Raw genomic sequence first — 16,549 nt, 5'->3', positions numbered from 1 at the left:
TCTCTTGTCTTGTTAATTAGTTAGTAGCAAAGGCAGAAAATAAACTTAACAGTCTTTCTTGGCTTTCTTGCCCGTAGTCTTTCTCATATTTAGAATGGGCTCCTTAAAGCATTCTGGCCAGGGCCAGCTACACAAATCTAGGAACTGATCCACGAGGAGATCCTGGAAGAGACTATTTCAAAGCTGTCTAAAAAGATCTTTTGCCTGCCTAAATGCTAGAATACGTGTTTTCAGTGCATCTGAAGAACAACCAAGGGGGAAAAAGAAGAAAAATAGTATTAATCCTACTTTTGGTTTGACTATGAATTAAGCAAACTTTACTACAAGTTTCTGAGGTCTTGTTGAAGGCACTCTTACATGCAAAGTCTTTGATGTTTCTGAACATGCTGGTAGTGTCAAAAATTTGTGCTGTTACCTCTCATAAATGACATAAATAATATGTTGAGGCTATTTCCATGAAATAAAGGGGAAAATAATATGCTGAGATTCTGTCAGAACACTTCTGCTGTATTGTCCTGTTTTTGGTGAGAGTCCTGATGATGAAGGGATGTTGTAGACAGTGAGTGTCAAAAAGATGTGTCTAAAATGTTGTCCTAGCATGTTGTTAGTATAGAAATTGGCTTACACCCAGATGCCTGCCTTATGGATCTTAGAAGATCAATGGATGGGCAAGAAAGCAAGAATGTGAAATACAAGTGTATGCTCGTGTGTGGTTTGCCTGACGTTGCCCTCATCTCCTGTGACTTCCTGGGTGGTTTGCTGAAAAGCTGTGCCCAAGGCCAATTAAAAACCCACCAGCCTAGGGAGAGTTCCATTGCAGAAGGATCAGCAGCAATTCCAGCCTTGAAGTTAGATGCTCAGGTCTGTGTTCAGGTCTATTGATAAATTTTAATTTAATTAAATAGTAGTCTTTTGCTGCATCTATTTAGTGTGTCATTCCAACACCTCAGGACTCCAGTGGTTCAAGGTGGTGGTTTAAAGGCTCCCAGTTGCTTGTGTTGGTGGCATGGCACTATATTTTCCTGGCCAGGTGGGTAGGCAGTAGCCCAGATTGAGATAGGCAGCAGTGATCACACCAAGTTTGCATTGATCAGTTGCTTCTGTCTTGTGTCAGAGCAGTATTACTGTTTGCTGTTTGGTCTGTAGTAGAACCCAGAGGCTGGAAATGCTGGTGGAGTTTGGTAGCACCAAGAGGAGGAGCAGGACAAGGAGAAGGAGGAGGAAATGCCATCCCCATAGAACCTACAACCCCAGCTCCCTTGCTTAATTCCAGGGAAAATAAAATTAATGTTTATGGCTGATGAAAATGCCCTTCTTCTCCAATACCTGCCTTTGGTGGAGGTGCCCAGCAGCAACCTCTGCCAGGATAAATTTCAGAGACCAAACAGAAAACCCAAATTTGCCAAAATAAGGGAGACTTAAGCCAGCCTATTTTTAGAAGATACTCTGTGGAGAAAACAAAGTCTAATTTTAAACAGCCTTTACTGTTGCAGTAACTTACCATTTCACATGTGACCTTGGGAGTTTGTTAAATCTTGTTAACAGCCTGTGTCCCACTTAGCTTCAAAGTCAAGCCTTCTTCTCTATATCCTGCTATTTTCAAGGCACAACATGAACACCATTATTATTAGGGTGTTCTGGTCTTTAACAGTTATGTTTTGAGAACACTACTTCAAACAATTTAAGGTCTCTTCGTGGTAACTGTGGGTTCAGTGTTTTTGTGTGTGCTAATCTCCACTTAATCTTTCTTACCACTGCAAATAACACGGAGGAATAGATGCCTTTGCAGAACAGCACAGCTTGGAAATTGTGCTTTATTCATTACTGGCTGTGAAAAAGTCTGTTTTTCCACAAATTGACTTGCATACTCTAAATTTTAGAGATATAAGAGGTTCTCAGATAGCAGCATGGGCTTCCTCCTTAGGAATTACATGTTGTATCTATAAAATTCTCTCAAATACTTAGAGTTGATCCATTTGTGGCAAATGAAGTGGAGAGGGTTTGGTCCTTCCCTGTGAGAGCCTCTACAGTTTGCAAGCTGTATGTCGTATTCGCAAAGGCTCAGGGCAAGAGGCTCACCTCTGAACATGACTCTGCTTCCCTTCCTTAGTGAGCCACTCCCATGGCACTTCAGCAGAGCAGCCAACGGAGCAGCAAGTACAGTTGGCTGTAGGACAGAAATCCAACTGACAAGTCCTTGCAGACAACAGATCCTTAATATATTTTGGTCTTCTGCAAGCTGTCACCATTCAAAAGTCGTTGGCAGCTATGTGCCAAAGGATGCTCAAGGCTGCAATATTCAAGCATCCATTCCACAAGGGACCAGGATGGCAGGGAAGGGAAGCAGCAGCCCCTCTGTGGGGGATGCTTTGGGCTCCAAAGACAGTTCTGTCCTTGGTTTTGAAGGCTGGCAAGGAATTGTGGGATCGGTGAGAGGGTTTGCAGTCTTGAGAGGCTTGTTAAAATGTGTAGCTCTCAACCTTTTCCTACAGTGTGCTGTCATAGGACTGGCTTGGGAAAACAGCTGAGAAACAAGTGGGACCAGAGCATCAAGAGGTAGACAGGGATGGGGTGGTCTAGCCCATGGGCTTTCAACTGTGACTGAAAATGAGCAACAGAAACCTTAGTGCACAATTTGGGTGCACCTCAGTTCTGCACATCTCTTCTGCAGCAGGAGCAGCAACAGAAGACAGCTGTGGGCAGGGGCAGCACCTTAGGAGCAGCCAGGCATGCTGCATGGGGCAGCAGTGCTTAAAGGGATCACCATTGCACAGCTGCCAAGCTCCCTTGCCAGATGGCACCACCTCTACACTGCAGCACTGGAGCAGAGGTGGTGACGAGAGTGTGCGTGAGCATGTGACTGATCAGCAGTAAGTTCTTCTTTCTTCCCATCCATCTCCCTTGTGAGGGTGTGAGCAGACTGTGAGACCTAACAAACCTCAAACCCACTGACAGCAAGTTTGCAGAGCCTCTAATTTCCGCTGTTTACCAGGCAGGTCCCCCGAGCCTCAGTCAAAACCTTGCTGGTGCAAGAGCTCCCTGTCTTCCCACCCTTACTCAGCAAACTGCCAGCAGCACCCCCCAGACATTTGTATTCAATCACAGAATTTAATCACAGAAAGCAAATTTTGCCTGGCCACAACTTTGAAAGGGACAAAAACAAATGCCTCAGGTCACAAACTGTTATATCTGATCCTCCCTCCAGATTTACCATGGGATTTTTTTCTCCACCCGTTATGTGGTGTTGGTGTCAGAGTCTCCTCCTGGTCAGATGAATCTTATAAGAAACTTGGTTATTAATCAGATTTTGTGGGGATTTAAGGAAAGTTGCAAACACAAACAGGCAAGCAGGAAGTTCTCACTGTCCTTATGAAATGACTACCACTGTTTCTCTGTAAAACCACACTTGCATATTTCCTCTGCTGTAGCTTCTCATGCCTTTCAAGTTCCCCAGGGGAAGTGAGAAGAAAAAACTCATCAGAGAAACAGATCAGGCGTGAGAGAAATGATAACTGATGATACTAATGGCACATTTAGGGATTTTGGGGCATAAAATAGGCATAACATCCATATGCCTCTCTGAGTTGCTATCACTACTAGCCATCCACAAATCTGAAATTATTTAAATAGTAAACTTAAATATGAAGGGTTCTTAAAAATCAAGGAAACTAGTTAATAAGGAAAGCATTCAGCCTAGGAATAGCACACGTCACAAATAAGTGCTAATGTCAACAGGGCAGGAGATGAAATTTATACCTGAATTGCATTCATGGTTTTGTAGAATCATAGAATATGCTGAGTTAAAAAGGACCCACAGTGATCATGGAGTCCAATTCTTGTCTCTACACAGAACACCCCAAAAATCACACCAGGTCCCTAAGAGCATTGTCCATGCTCTTCTTGAACTCGTTTGGTGCTGTGACCATTTTCCTGGGGAGTCTGAGTTTCCCTCAGTTTAGAGCATGCAAGTGTCATCATGAGGACATGTCAGCAGAGTGGTGAGCAGAGGGAGGCTGCCTGTGTCACCCTAACCTGGCCACCATGGGAAGAAGTTCTGACACTTGTCTCTCCACCCTTGCTGAACTGTGGTTGTCAGCTGAACAATAGCTGACTAACACATATCTGAGGGATGTTAGAGGTGGTTTCCAGAACATGGCTCCAACAGTCTTGCCCAGGTCACATTTCTGGTTACATTTTGGTTTGGGCCTTGGTTTAGTAATCAGCTCTCATTGAGCGTAGCACTTAAGCCACAGTACTGTGTGACAAGTATTGGGGTGTAAAGCCTTTGGGATTAGAAGTCCCATACAGCTCCCCCAGTTATTCATATGCCTGTGTGCCCATTGAAAAATAAAAGCTTTTTTCTATTTTTTTTTTTTAATTGCTGTCAAGACCATTCTTCCCTCCTGTTCCAGCTCCAAGAGATCAGGAGCAGAAGCCAATACTCAGATGCTTGTTCAAGTCCTATCCTGCCGCAGCCTGAAGCAAAGTGCTACACCCCCACTGACAACTCAGCTTGACTCCTGCTAACCTGCTGTGGGCAGGAGCATTAGCTCAGTTTTTCAGTCCCCCTCTTACCCAAACTATGGAAGTGTTTCTTATTCTGCTGGGTCATGCATTCAAATGTGAAAACTGTGACTCATTAAAAGGGCAAGTTTGGACGGGGGAAGGGGGTTACAGGAAGGAAGAAAAATAGCTTGGAAGAGACTTCCTGTTTATCCACAGCTTGGGAAAAAAATTGACACAACAGAATACACACACCCTGGCTCCATTATCTTTGCTGGCACAGTGCTGGCTTGGCTCTGTCCCTTACCGCTCAAGGCCAAATCCATCCCTGCCGCGAGCGTGTTTACTTGGGAGGAGCTTACTCCAGAGAGGAATCCGGTGCCCGGAGCCTGAATGCTCACAGCGTGCGAGCAAACGCGGGGCACCGGAGCCCCGCCACAGTGCCCCGGCCCCGGCCCCTGGCCGCACCAGGGAGGGCGCTTTCTCCTCGCCAATTAGCAAAGTGGTGGCATCGCTAAAAGAAGTTGAATAAACACATTCAACCCAGCTGGGTTTCCCAGTTTGCTCTGTTCTCACCACTCTTCCTTCTGGGCGCATGGTGGGGCCCCAGCAAGCTCGGTGCCTGTGCACTGCGCTTTCATTCAGGTCTGGTTGGAAAGAGCTTTTAGGAGAGAGGAGGAGGGGGGAAGTAAGTAACCCTTTTGGCTTTCTTCTTTTACAACAACTGTCTTCTCTTTTTCTTTTCAGGGAGGAAAAATGCCAGCTTCTCTGAAAAAGCTGAAGCAAATGGCTATTTTCATGGGACTGTTCAGCGGCGGGGGATGCATCGTGATGTATAATCTTATGCAAAGTAAGTCTTGGTGTTGTTAGCAACCTTATTTCTCCTCTGCCCCTTTCACTGGCTTTTGTGTAGTGAGGAAAATAGCAGCATGCGAGTTGTGAAAAGCAGATGAAATTAAGGCAGGAACTTCTGGGTTCTGCCTCTGTAGGTTCCACTTTTTTCATCCTCAGTGGTTTTGCTCTCCCAAGAGCTGCTATGTGCATTTCCAGAGGCATCTATTGCATAGGGAGCAGGCTGTTGTGCTCAGGAGAAAGTCTGGTTTTTTGGGGGGTTTCCTGAGGGTGATGGTGAAGAGAAAGCTTCACCTGCAGTAATCCAGGTTTCATTTCTTAACTGAGATTTTGTAACTGGGCAGTAGAAGAGGACCGTCTGTGAGAAGGTGTTGAAGTCTAGCAGTTTTATCTGTAAATCTCTGTGTGGTGCTGGCCCTTAAATACAACATACCTGTGAAGTGCTAAGAAATCATGAGTTTCTCCTGAATGAAGTACAGATAAGAGCAGTCAGCACTGAGAAGACCAGGACAAAGAGAAAAGCTGGACAGGTGATGTTGCTATTTATATCTAGTTGTTTATTTCTAGTTGCTATGTGTCTTTGGCCAAGAATCCACATTATTAGTCCAAATAATAGATGTTTATTTTTTCTAAAACTGCTTTTAGGTACTTAGCATCAGAGCAGAAATAAGCTCGGCCTCTCTCTCAGAGAGTGCCACAGGCCTCTTGGCCCTTTGCCTCTCCCTTGTTGGTGCTATCAAATGGTATTGCTTTTCACCGACCCTGATACCAGAGGATGCTGCCAGAAAAAAGTGTAACCAAGCCTGTTTCTCAAGCCCTCAGATAAGCTCTGAAACCTCCCCTTCATTTTACACATATTAATAACAAATCAGACAGGGCTAGAAAGCAGGCTTTAATTTTAGGCAGCTCATGCCCCCAGGCTCTGGAGTACCTGACAGAAATATGATGCTTATGCTGTAAAATATTGAATCTGGCTTTAACAAGGACATTAGCATTTTTTAATTTTCAGTTTCAGCACTGTTAGTCACCCCCTGTGCTACACAGCAAGCCCGAGGGCTGATTCCCCACATGCCTTGGCTGTGCAGTCAAGTGGCACGTTGCAATGGCTACTTCTGGCCCTCTTGTAATTTCAGTGGCCACTGGGCAGCTGCCTGATAACTCAGACAGGCTGCTGAAAGGACATTTTCTGCAGCCAAGTGTGTCCTTCTCTATCCTCTAAACAGACACAGCAGCCACACTTAGAGCCTTCCTCCCTTGGCTCATGCCTGGGGCTATCCCAGTGCCTTCTGTCCAGTGCACAGAACTGGCCTATACGTGGACTAGTGAGGAGCGAGTGGCCTCCACAGTGGTGGGAGCAATTGGAGAGGGTCCGATCCCTTCCCTTCCTTCAGGCTGAAGGGAAGTTTGCATGCACGTGGTCTCTGTGCAAGCTTGTACAAATACTCAGGTAATCCTATTTCTACTTATTCTCATCACCTCCACACCCTTCTCATGGAAGCAGTCTGCTCAGGCAACTCCAGCATGCTTTCAGCTCCCCTGCCAAAAGATGTGGGGACAAATGGATTAGTTGGGCATTTAATGTCTAATGCATGAGATGCTAACAAGGAACAGCTGAGAAGTAACACCAGTAAATTAGAATCCATTTCTCCTCCAACCTGCAGGATGAACACAACATACTTTTCACATAGTCTGAATGGCTGTTTGCCATGATTTATAGGTACTAAAGGGTGAGCATGCTGCAACAGCTTTGGTTGGAGCTCCTTAGAATGTGCCAGGGGACACAGGAGGACCAACACAGGTAACAGCCTAGCAAAGCTGTTTCTATGCCAACTGGATGCTGCCTGCTCACAGGGGATTGCCTCTAATTAGGGTGAGGGGGCAGCATCCTTCTGCTTCATGCTCCAGGATTAATACTGACAGGCAAGAGACCAATAAACAAACCTTACACCTTGTTTTAAACCCTTTGAAACATGAAGGCAAAGTTGCCAGAGTAGGATTTAACAACCACAAACTCTTAGCTTAACTCTGCCCTTCTTGATGTCAAAAGAGTGAAGTTAAGCTGATATGGAAACCCCAATAAAGCAGCCTTAAAACTGCTAAAAAGCGAAGCTCTGTCTCCATAAGGAGGGTCAGGAAGTCTCCAGCTCTTCAGCTGTGGCCTGTCCATTGGTGACCACAGTACAGCGTTTCACAGAGCAGCAACTGTCCTCCATGAGCCAACACCGCAGCGTCCATCTGCAGTGCTGTTGTGGCTGCTTGACCAGTAACTCGAGTGGTGCTTCTGAGTGCCTCCCTCCTAAGGCATCCGTCAGCAGAGTTGTAGCTTCATGGCTGCCACTTGGAAAGCTGCACCAAGACCACAGCTAGAGTTCCACAGCAGCAGTTGTTCGCCTCTCAAAGTCTGCAAGATAGTCTCTATTCTTAAAGTATTTTATGTACCTCAAATAGAAAAAAAAAAAATAGTTTTTATCAGAATATTTCAGATATTCATCCTTATACCTTTTCTCCCCTTCCTTTTAGATAACCTACAAATGTATGAAAACAGGGAAGACACAGCCATAAGCTGAGTTGTAGATCAGAATGGAACAGGCCATGTTTAGAGCCCTCTTCACTTAATGAACTGAATAACATTTTCTTCTCTGATGTAAGGGTGTGTTTCCTCCTTTAGCCAAATTTCTCCTAATTAGTAGTTTTGGACTGTATTTCAGGGAGGGTGTGGTAATCTGAAGAAAATGCCTTTTTCTCTTTTTTTAAGCTTATGTTTTGATTTTAAGTGAAAAGTCTTCTCACTACCCTGTTTCTCTCACATAGAAAGTTTTGCCAGGACCCAGTATTACCAGCAAGCTTTGGAGCAACTGAACAGCAATCCTGATGCCCTGGAAGCCCTGGGTGCCCCCCCTCTTAAGGTTCACAACATCCACCTGACAGATGGGAGCAATCGCGTGGACACAGAAAGAGCGCGGGTAACGCTGGGCGGGCGGTGTCACAGGGTGGCTTCCTGAGATGTCAGGTGACAGGAGATCAGCCAGGGGATTTTCAGCGGGTCATGAGTCACCTGGGGGCACTGGAAGGAAGCAGGATGGAATACCAGTTGATCTGGAAGAGGAATGGATTTCCAGAGCATAAATCTCCTAGCTTAGAAACAGTAGGAGCAGCATCTCCCTGTTGTGCTGTATGGGCCCGTCACACAATGCTGAGGAGCCTCTCAAGACAATCAGTTCCCCCCTCACATGGTAAAAGCCACAAAATCATTTTCAGAGACATATCAGATCCAGCTTTAAAATAGCACCTGCCTTCCTTTACCCCCCCAGATATGACCCATGCTAGTTTTTAGGGCTTTATTCAGAGCAGTTTTACAGCTTCTTACAGGCTGTGCTGTGGTACGGCATAAATGGTGTGGTTTTTAAGAGCACCTGTAAGTTTGTGTCATTGAGAGCAGCTGCCCAGCCTGAGACTGAGCATGATGGTTACTCAGTGACTGGAGAATGCTGTGCTGGCTGCTGAAGTATTGCACAAGGCTCCCTTGTATCAGCTGAGGGCTGGGCCCAGGCAAACCTTGCAAACGCAAGTCCACTTCCACTTGGCATTGAAGCCCCAAGAGTACTTCCTATCAGTGTTTTTACCCCTTAATCCAGGACTGGCTGCCCTTCCCTTATTTTGTTAGTAACACCGAGTGCCCCTAGCAACCTCTTCAGGTCCTTCACTAGGGTAACTCATCACATTGGAATAATTTTGTTTTTACTGGTGAGTAGTTATGAATGCCAGGGACCAAGCAAGGGCATTAAGGAATGAGTCAGATGGTACAATGAAGGAATGTGGCTATCAGGGTAAGATGAAAAAAACCCCAACCTTTAACCAGCTCACATAGAATTACTTTCCATTTCACTTCAGCCAGGCTGCACTTACATGATACCCTGGACCAAAACATTTCCTGCATTTCATAGATTCCACCAGGGAACATATCTAAGGAAAAAAGTTGTGCAAAATCCCACACAATCTTATATACTGACTGAAAAGAAGATAACCTTTCCCACGGGTGTTTTTCTATGTCACTGTTTAAGAATGCTAGTTACTTGGGTGACTCAGGGTGAAGTCAAACCCTGCCTTCTACTGACCTCACCCAAGACACAAATCATCAACTTTCTTCTCTGCTTTTTCATGCTCTTAAGTATTCATGTTCTCATGAAATAAACTGGTTAATCATCATTATGCCACAGGTCAATTTACAGACTTTACAACATTCTCAGCTCCTGGGTCTGTTGGCAAACACCTGGCATTGTCTCTGTGATTGCATCACCACCAGCAAATGCTGCACCTGAATAATTTCTTTTATTCAGGCATTAGACCCAGTGCAATTGGCCATGGTTGCTGCTGCAGCTCCAACTTTGTTTGTTAAACAGATAAATGATAAAATTTGTGACACCAAAAATAAAAAGAATCACTGAACATCTCATTGCCTCAGTGTGTGTTAAGGACTGATATGCAGAGGATCTCTAACCTACAGGCTAGTAATGGTTATGGGAAGCTCTGACAGTTCAGGTCACCTCTGGATGACCATACATTCTGCTAAGGAAAGGTGTTTGCTCATAAATATTTCAGGGATCCAGTGGTTTTCCCTGGGGGTTGCAGCTATAACACAGCACATTCTTTCGCAGAGAGAGATTAATGCATGGCAGAGCAGACATACTTGTATAGCCACACACACGTATTAGCTGTTAGAGTAGATCAGTCCAATTCTGAAATACAATAAAAAAATAAATTATAGTGTTAAAAAGGTGTGAGCTCTTTGACTAGAAGAGGTAAATGTCTGTTTCATAATAAGCTTTGCTGAATCTTTAATGTGCTTTCACATTTGCAGATAAAGTTACCAGTCTCTGGAACAAAATCAGCGGGCTACCTCTACATTAACTCAAAGATGGACCACTCCCGTCAGTGGTGCGTACTGGGGGGTAACAGGAGAAATGGGAAAGTGGTAGGGGAAAAGAGTAGAGCAGCATATTTGCTTTAGTCATCCATGGTGCTGAGGTCATGCACACAAGTCAAGCAGAAACTCGTGTCTGAAGCTCTTGTCAAAGGTTATTATTTTCATTAGGACAAAAATGTAATTTTGAATCCTTCTCTCTGAATGTGAATAGAAGAGGAACATGTGCCATTCCTGTTTGTTAAATGTGTTCTGCAAGCTGTAGCTCAGTACATATCCAAATACTGTGAGCCAAGGTAAAGTGTGGTCTCCTCCCACCTCACCTCCCCACAGAGGTGCAGAGGCTGTTGAGCAGCAGTCCTAACTCTGGTCTGGTATTACGGATTGCAGTAAGGGAATCACGCATTATATCACAGCTCTGCAAGGCGAGCTGAAAACACAGGATTTGTTTTTCTAAGCTATCCAAGAAGTGTGGTCCTTATGGTTAAAAAAAAGTGCTAGAATGGATGCATTATAGTAGAAGGGTACTCTGATACCATATCATATAGAAGTGACTTTACATTTTCGTAATACTGAAGCCTCTAAACCTCCTTTGTCAACAGTAAACTGGTTTTTGGATCTGAGCAAAGAATTACTACATTAACTCAAAAGTTTTACTAGATGCAAACCTCTTGTGAGGTACTTCTATTAGCTCTGTTTAGAAACCAAAAAACTACAAAACTTTTACTCAACTGCCCCCAGCCATATGGTGATGTTTTCTATTCATAATTAGATGAGCATGACTTACTGGATTTCTCTTCTAAGTATGGGGAGGAAGAGACAGGCACTAGGCTGGGACTTGAGAAACTCAGTACTGGACCTGGCCTCCTCCCTAATAAACAGGGATAACCCCAAGGGTCTGCAGCCCCATTTCTTGCACACCTCACTTCCCTGGTGCCTGAGCTGTGATCTCCTCACTCCTCCTTAGCCCCTCCTCACAGACAATTCCCTGTTATTCCTTGTTCACAGTTACTATGAAGGTAACTGAAGATTGCAAAATGCAAAACTCCCAAGAAATACATATGCACTACAGCAGTGCATACACATTTCTTGGAGTTTTGTTTTAAATGGGCTCTTTTTACATTTCTGCAAATCTAAGGAAAAGAAAAGGCATCTGCTTGTAAAAGGATTTGTGGCAGATAAATCTGTCAGACTCCACCAAATCCACCCACGTGCAGTGTCCTGTGCACAGCTTCACATGGGGCTAAGACAGGACTTGGTGCCCTTGCATCCTACTGAGGAACTAAAAGTAAAACTGCTGGGAATAAGGAGCAGATAAGCAGGCCATCCTGATGGGATGCTGCAGAGTTCATGTGTGCTTTTCCGGGGCAGCTCTTACACTGATACAGACAGAGCTCAATGACAGCTGTAGTTGAGTGCTCTGTGCAAGAGTAGCTGAGGCACCAGAGCCACTGAAATGCATCTTTGTGCAGAATGTCTGTAGTGTTTTATTTCTTTTATAAAAGAGAAGACAACTGAAAAAAAAAATTTGGAGTCTTTGACTTCATTTGGTCCAGAGGGAAGTGGCATTTACCCAGAGGCAGGCAGTACAGGGATGGGGAGGATGCCCAGAGGCAAGGGCAGCCAAGGCACTGCAAAGTTACTCTTGCCTGCCCTGAAGTGACCAAGAGAAGGACTCAGCCCCAGGCCACACTGGGGAACAAGCAGGTCACCCCCAAGTCCTGTTGCTTGGCCTGGGTTGGGGGCGGGAGCAGAGGGCTGCTGAGCAGAGCTGTACTGCAGACCCATTGCACAGAGGTGCAGCAGCCTAATTACCTACTCTCCACTGACTCCAGCAAAAGCAGAGCTGGGCCAGTGCCAGGAGCTTTTGAAAATATCCTATTTTAGTACCCCAAAATAATAGTCCTTTCCAGCTGGAAAAGCAGCATGAGCAGTTTCTCAGAAGTGGGTTTGGAGCAGAGCTTAGAGGAAGGAACAGGCTCCCCCTCCGTCTCCAACAAATGCAATTTTCCTTCTTAGAGTAACCACTGTTGTACCCTGTCAGGTTTTCAGCAGTCACATTGAGCGATCACACAGTGTTCAAACTCTTCCAAGCCAGAATAATTCCTTAGCAACACTGTCTGGCTCCAAGGCTGGAGAGGAGTGGAGCAAGGAATGCACCCGCAGGACAGAGAGGAAAAAAAGCACCAGGTCAGGGAAGGAATGTCCTAAGAAGAGCTGGCAAGTTTTTATTTGTATTACAACAAATAGGAACATGCATATCAGACCTTAAAATCTGGCCTATGCCACGATATTAGGGAGACCAGTTTTCAGAAGCTGGCACTCACAAACCAAGTTTTAAAACACTTGAGGGAATTTTTAAAAGCACCGAATGTGTGGAATTATTTGTTCCTCTGAGCCAGCTGTTTCCACACGGACTTGACCATGTTAAAAGTGATTGCTACAAGTTAAAAATCTTCTTTGGTTTGTGTCAGCTGGTGCCTTCAGGATGTCACCTTGAAACTGCGGGATGGTCCAAGTATTCCCATTTACCACTCTCCAGTGGAAAGCATTGGTGTGCAAGAAGGCTAAAAATCAGGGACAGCTGCATCTCCGCCTCCCATTGAGCCAAAGGAGCCATTAATCGATTGCATCCTGCTGTGTCTGTGAATGTACACAGTTGTCACAAGTGACAGTTTCACTTAAGCGGGTGCTCTCAAGACAATTTTCTCTCTAAGATTTACCTTATTATTGTTGTAATTGTAATTTATTTCTTTTGCTGGTTTAGTCACGTGTTTAACAGAAGTCTAAAATAAATATCTTGCAAAAGAGTTGCTGTTGCAGAGAAGTCATGTGTTATGCCCTGTGTGTGCTGGTATTATGAATTTGAAATAAATAAACTGCCAGGAAACTGAGCATTGTTTTACAGTGGACCAAAATCAGGACAAGTCAGTTTCTCAAAGCCTTGAGAAGCCTTGCTGCCTCAGTTCCTCCCCATTTCTCAAGGTCTTGCCTAAATCAGGAAGGATGAAGCAGCAAAAGTGAAGCTCAGCAGCAGCACCCACTTGTCAGGTAGATTTGGACCCACTCCACTTATCAGGTGGATTTGGACCTTCACAGTTATCTTTGCAAAGCTCATGGGATAGCTGAGGCCACTCAACTTAGGAATTCCAGGAAGAGACCTGCTGCTTACACTGAAGGTTACTCAGAAGAAGCCACTGGTTCACACCAGCACTGCCTGATGAGTTTTGAGAGGACATTTAGGGAGAAAACCATTTAGGAGGGTGCAGAACAGATGAAGGCATTGCTGTGGTTTCCTCTGACTATGACAAGAGATTTTGACTGTGCCATCAGGCAGAGAATTTCCCATCACCAAGCAAGTTGAGGAATAAGCAAAACACCCCAAACTAACAAAAAAACATCCCAAACCGAAACAATTTCCAGTCCCATCCCAAAAGGCCCATGCAAACAATTGCAAAACCTAAGACACAGTCTGAGGGACAAAAAAAATACAAGTAACTGTCCTGTCTGTAGCAGGAAGTAACACAGGAGCCCTTAAGAACATCCAGACAAAAGAGTGTTTTGAATTCACTGTAATAGAGATGTTTAATCTCTAGATTAAGAGTGGCTGTAGCTAAGGATAGCCCAGAGTTTATACCACTCCATTCTCTGTTCCTCACCTCTCCATCTCATCTTCCAAATTTGAGTCCAAGAAATCCAAGGACAAAGGCACTGTAAAGCTTTTCAAGAGCCATGAGTATTAGACAGAGAAGGGAGAGCTAGAGCAAAGAATTTTAAGAGCAGTGAGCATTTCTTTGTTTAAGAACAACCCAGCAAACTGGGCAAGGTGGCTTTTGAACAAACCTGAAAAGCAAATGCCTAATTGGAAAAGAGATGCTAAAGAACCATAGCAAAGGCATCTTGGAGAAACAATTTTGAAATGAAACAATACATGTGTGCTTTAGTTTGAACTTCACAAAGAGCTGTCAGGATGAACAGCACTTGTGACACCTGAGCCAACCCACATGAAAGCCCTGCACACAGGGGAGAGGATTAGAATTAAAGACAGCATTGCCCAGCTTTAAGATTGAAATTGCTGTTTACTAGTTTCACAAAACAAAATACAAGCCAAATCGAATTTCATATGATATGAAAACATTAGCCTTGCACTACCACTAGCAAGAATAACACCTCAGGGATATGGAAATCTGCTGGCCACCTGGTGCCTCAGAGCTTGATTGACTCTAGCTTTTGGTCACTGAAGAAGTTTGGTGGGAAATCAAAACAGCTGACAATAAAAAGCCAAGACAACCACTTCCCATCCATCAATTACCACTTCCTTGGCTGCAGCTTTGATTTGTTGCTAATCTGCAGAAATACCATGGCTGTGGAGAGGAAACCCAGCCTATTCAGTCCCTCCCTGTGACTGCACTGGGAGCATCTGGCACACATTGCCATTTATCTGCCTTTTGTCACCTCTGTGTGCTCAGTATGCCTGGGACCTGCCTTGGCTGCAAAGTCCTCAAGTGTCGAAGGAATTTGGCCACAGCCACCCCAGTTACAGCACAGCACTTGCTCACCACCTCCCTGTCCTTGGGCTGGCACACACAACATCCCCATGCTACCATCACAAGCTGCTGCACCACAACACCACTGCCTGGCCTGGCTCCAACCCTGGATTTTCCAGGCCTGGAGGAGTTATCCCCACACAAACCTTACAAGTAACACTGGGGATTTTATTACCTTGCCTGGGGGAAGTACAGCTTGCAAAGAGGCTCCATCTCTCATTTTCTCCCTTGAGCAGCTTTGAGGGCTCTCAGTCACCTCACCAACCCATTGGTTCCCCAGAGCTTTGAGAATGGGCCATTTCATATCATACCAATGGTTCTCTTAATCAAATCTTAAACCCAGAGAAGGAGTAAAGCAAGGGGTGCAGCTGGAAGCCAGCAAATCAATGGGAGGGCACAAGTAAATTCACAATTCCCTGCCTTTGTTTTACTAACTAATAGCCAGAGAACACAGAATTTCTTGCCTCATGACCTTGAAGAACCTCAGAAGTCACTTCCTCTCCATGTTTGGGCTCTTTTAAGATGCACATATTCAAAAGGAGAAAAAAGCATCAGGCTGGTGTGTTCAGTGCCAAGAAGCTTTGGTCATGTGGCTCCTATTAAATAAACCACAGCCCAAGGGGGCTGCTTTTACAGAGGACACAGGTGCAGCAGGAGCAGCCAAGGGAGCTGGAACAAGCCAGGAAAACAGGGAGAGCAAAGGTCTCAGAACCACCAGCAGCTGCTGAAAGCCCACATAACTTCAAAAAGGCACCTGGGCATCCCTCTTGCAGTCTTTTATTCTGATGAGCACTGGAGCAAGATTAGGTTCTCTTTAGTTTCATCATGTCATGGATCACTGGTTTCTTCTGGTTTTTTTTGGTTTTGGTTGTTTTTTTTTTTTTTTTGTTTTGTTTTGTTTTGTTTTATTTTGGCATTTTTTGTTTGTTTGTTTTTTTGTGTTGTTTTTATTTTGTTTGTTTTGGTTTGTTTTTTTTTTCTTTTTGAGAAAGTATTTATCCTTTGAGAAAAGACCTTGGGTCCCACAAAACACTTAAGGTTGGGAACCTTGGGAGATCATTTTGTCCAAGTGCTTCACTCCCACCAGAGTCAGTTTGAACAGATTACCTGAAAGCATGTCCAGTCAGATGGAGACTCTACAACCTCTGGACAAGCTGTACCAGTGTTCAACCATTCTCACAGTAAAGAAAGCTTTTTCTTCTGTTTAAACTGAACTTTGAGTGCTTGAGGGTGTGCTGTCTCTTGTCCTGATACTAGACACTGCCAAAACAAATCTGTCTACATTCTCTTTACTATGCCCCCACACTGATCCCCCCCCAAGCCTTCTCCAATTCCAGGTCTCTCAGCTTCATTAACAGAAGCTACAATCCTTTAACCATCTTAATCATGTTGATTATGTTAAAATACTTCTTTTTAATTGGCTTGAAAATCTGTGCAGTTCCTTTTCCAGTTTTTGGTGTGGTTAAACCAAACATAATTTTCATGACCTTTTGCTGGATTGCCTGTTTATTTCTTATTCTCTAGTTTGATTTTAATAGTTTCTGCCAGGCAGTAATCACCCTCAAGGAAACTACCAAGGTGGCAGACTGTTCAGGGCAAGAATTTAATTTACAGCTCAGGAACAGCAGATACTGCTCAGCAGTGTTACAACACTTGCACCTATTTGAGTTGGAGCTGATGGGCACACAGAGGCTGTGTTTTGAAAAACAAAAAATCTAGATGTTTT

At 44.5% G+C, this 16,549-nt stretch overlaps 1 protein-coding gene across 3 annotated transcripts in view; it reads left to right on the top strand.

Moving 5' to 3' along the window:
• The window catches only part of COA1 (cytochrome c oxidase assembly factor 1), a 52,421-nt gene extending 39,335 nt beyond the window's left edge, over positions 1-13,086 (top strand). For 2 of the 3 annotated variants that reach the window (XM_077786346.1, XM_031503929.2), the window contains 4 exons: positions 5,251-5,353; positions 8,167-8,318; positions 10,214-10,290; positions 12,751-13,086. In XM_077786346.1, the coding sequence (XP_077642472.1) occupies positions 5,260-5,353; positions 8,167-8,318; positions 10,214-10,290; positions 12,751-12,847 (420 nt within the window). In that variant the 5' untranslated portion in view covers positions 5,251-5,259 and the 3' untranslated portion in view covers positions 12,848-13,086. Of the gene's footprint in view, positions 1-5,000; positions 5,149-5,250; positions 5,354-8,166; positions 8,319-10,213; positions 10,291-12,750 lie in introns of those variants that run through there. The other variant, XM_077786345.1, reaches the window with a different exon arrangement.
• Positions 13,087-16,549: the final 3,463 nt, after the last annotated feature.

This window comes from Lonchura striata, chromosome 1 (genome assembly GCF_046129695.1).
Source record: "Lonchura striata isolate bLonStr1 chromosome 1, bLonStr1.mat, whole genome shotgun sequence".
In the NCBI taxonomy this organism is placed as follows: Eukaryota; Metazoa; Chordata; class Aves; order Passeriformes; family Estrildidae; genus Lonchura; species Lonchura striata.
Note: the sequence above shows the minus strand (reverse complement) of the source record. Positions and strands in the feature narration are given on the sequence as shown.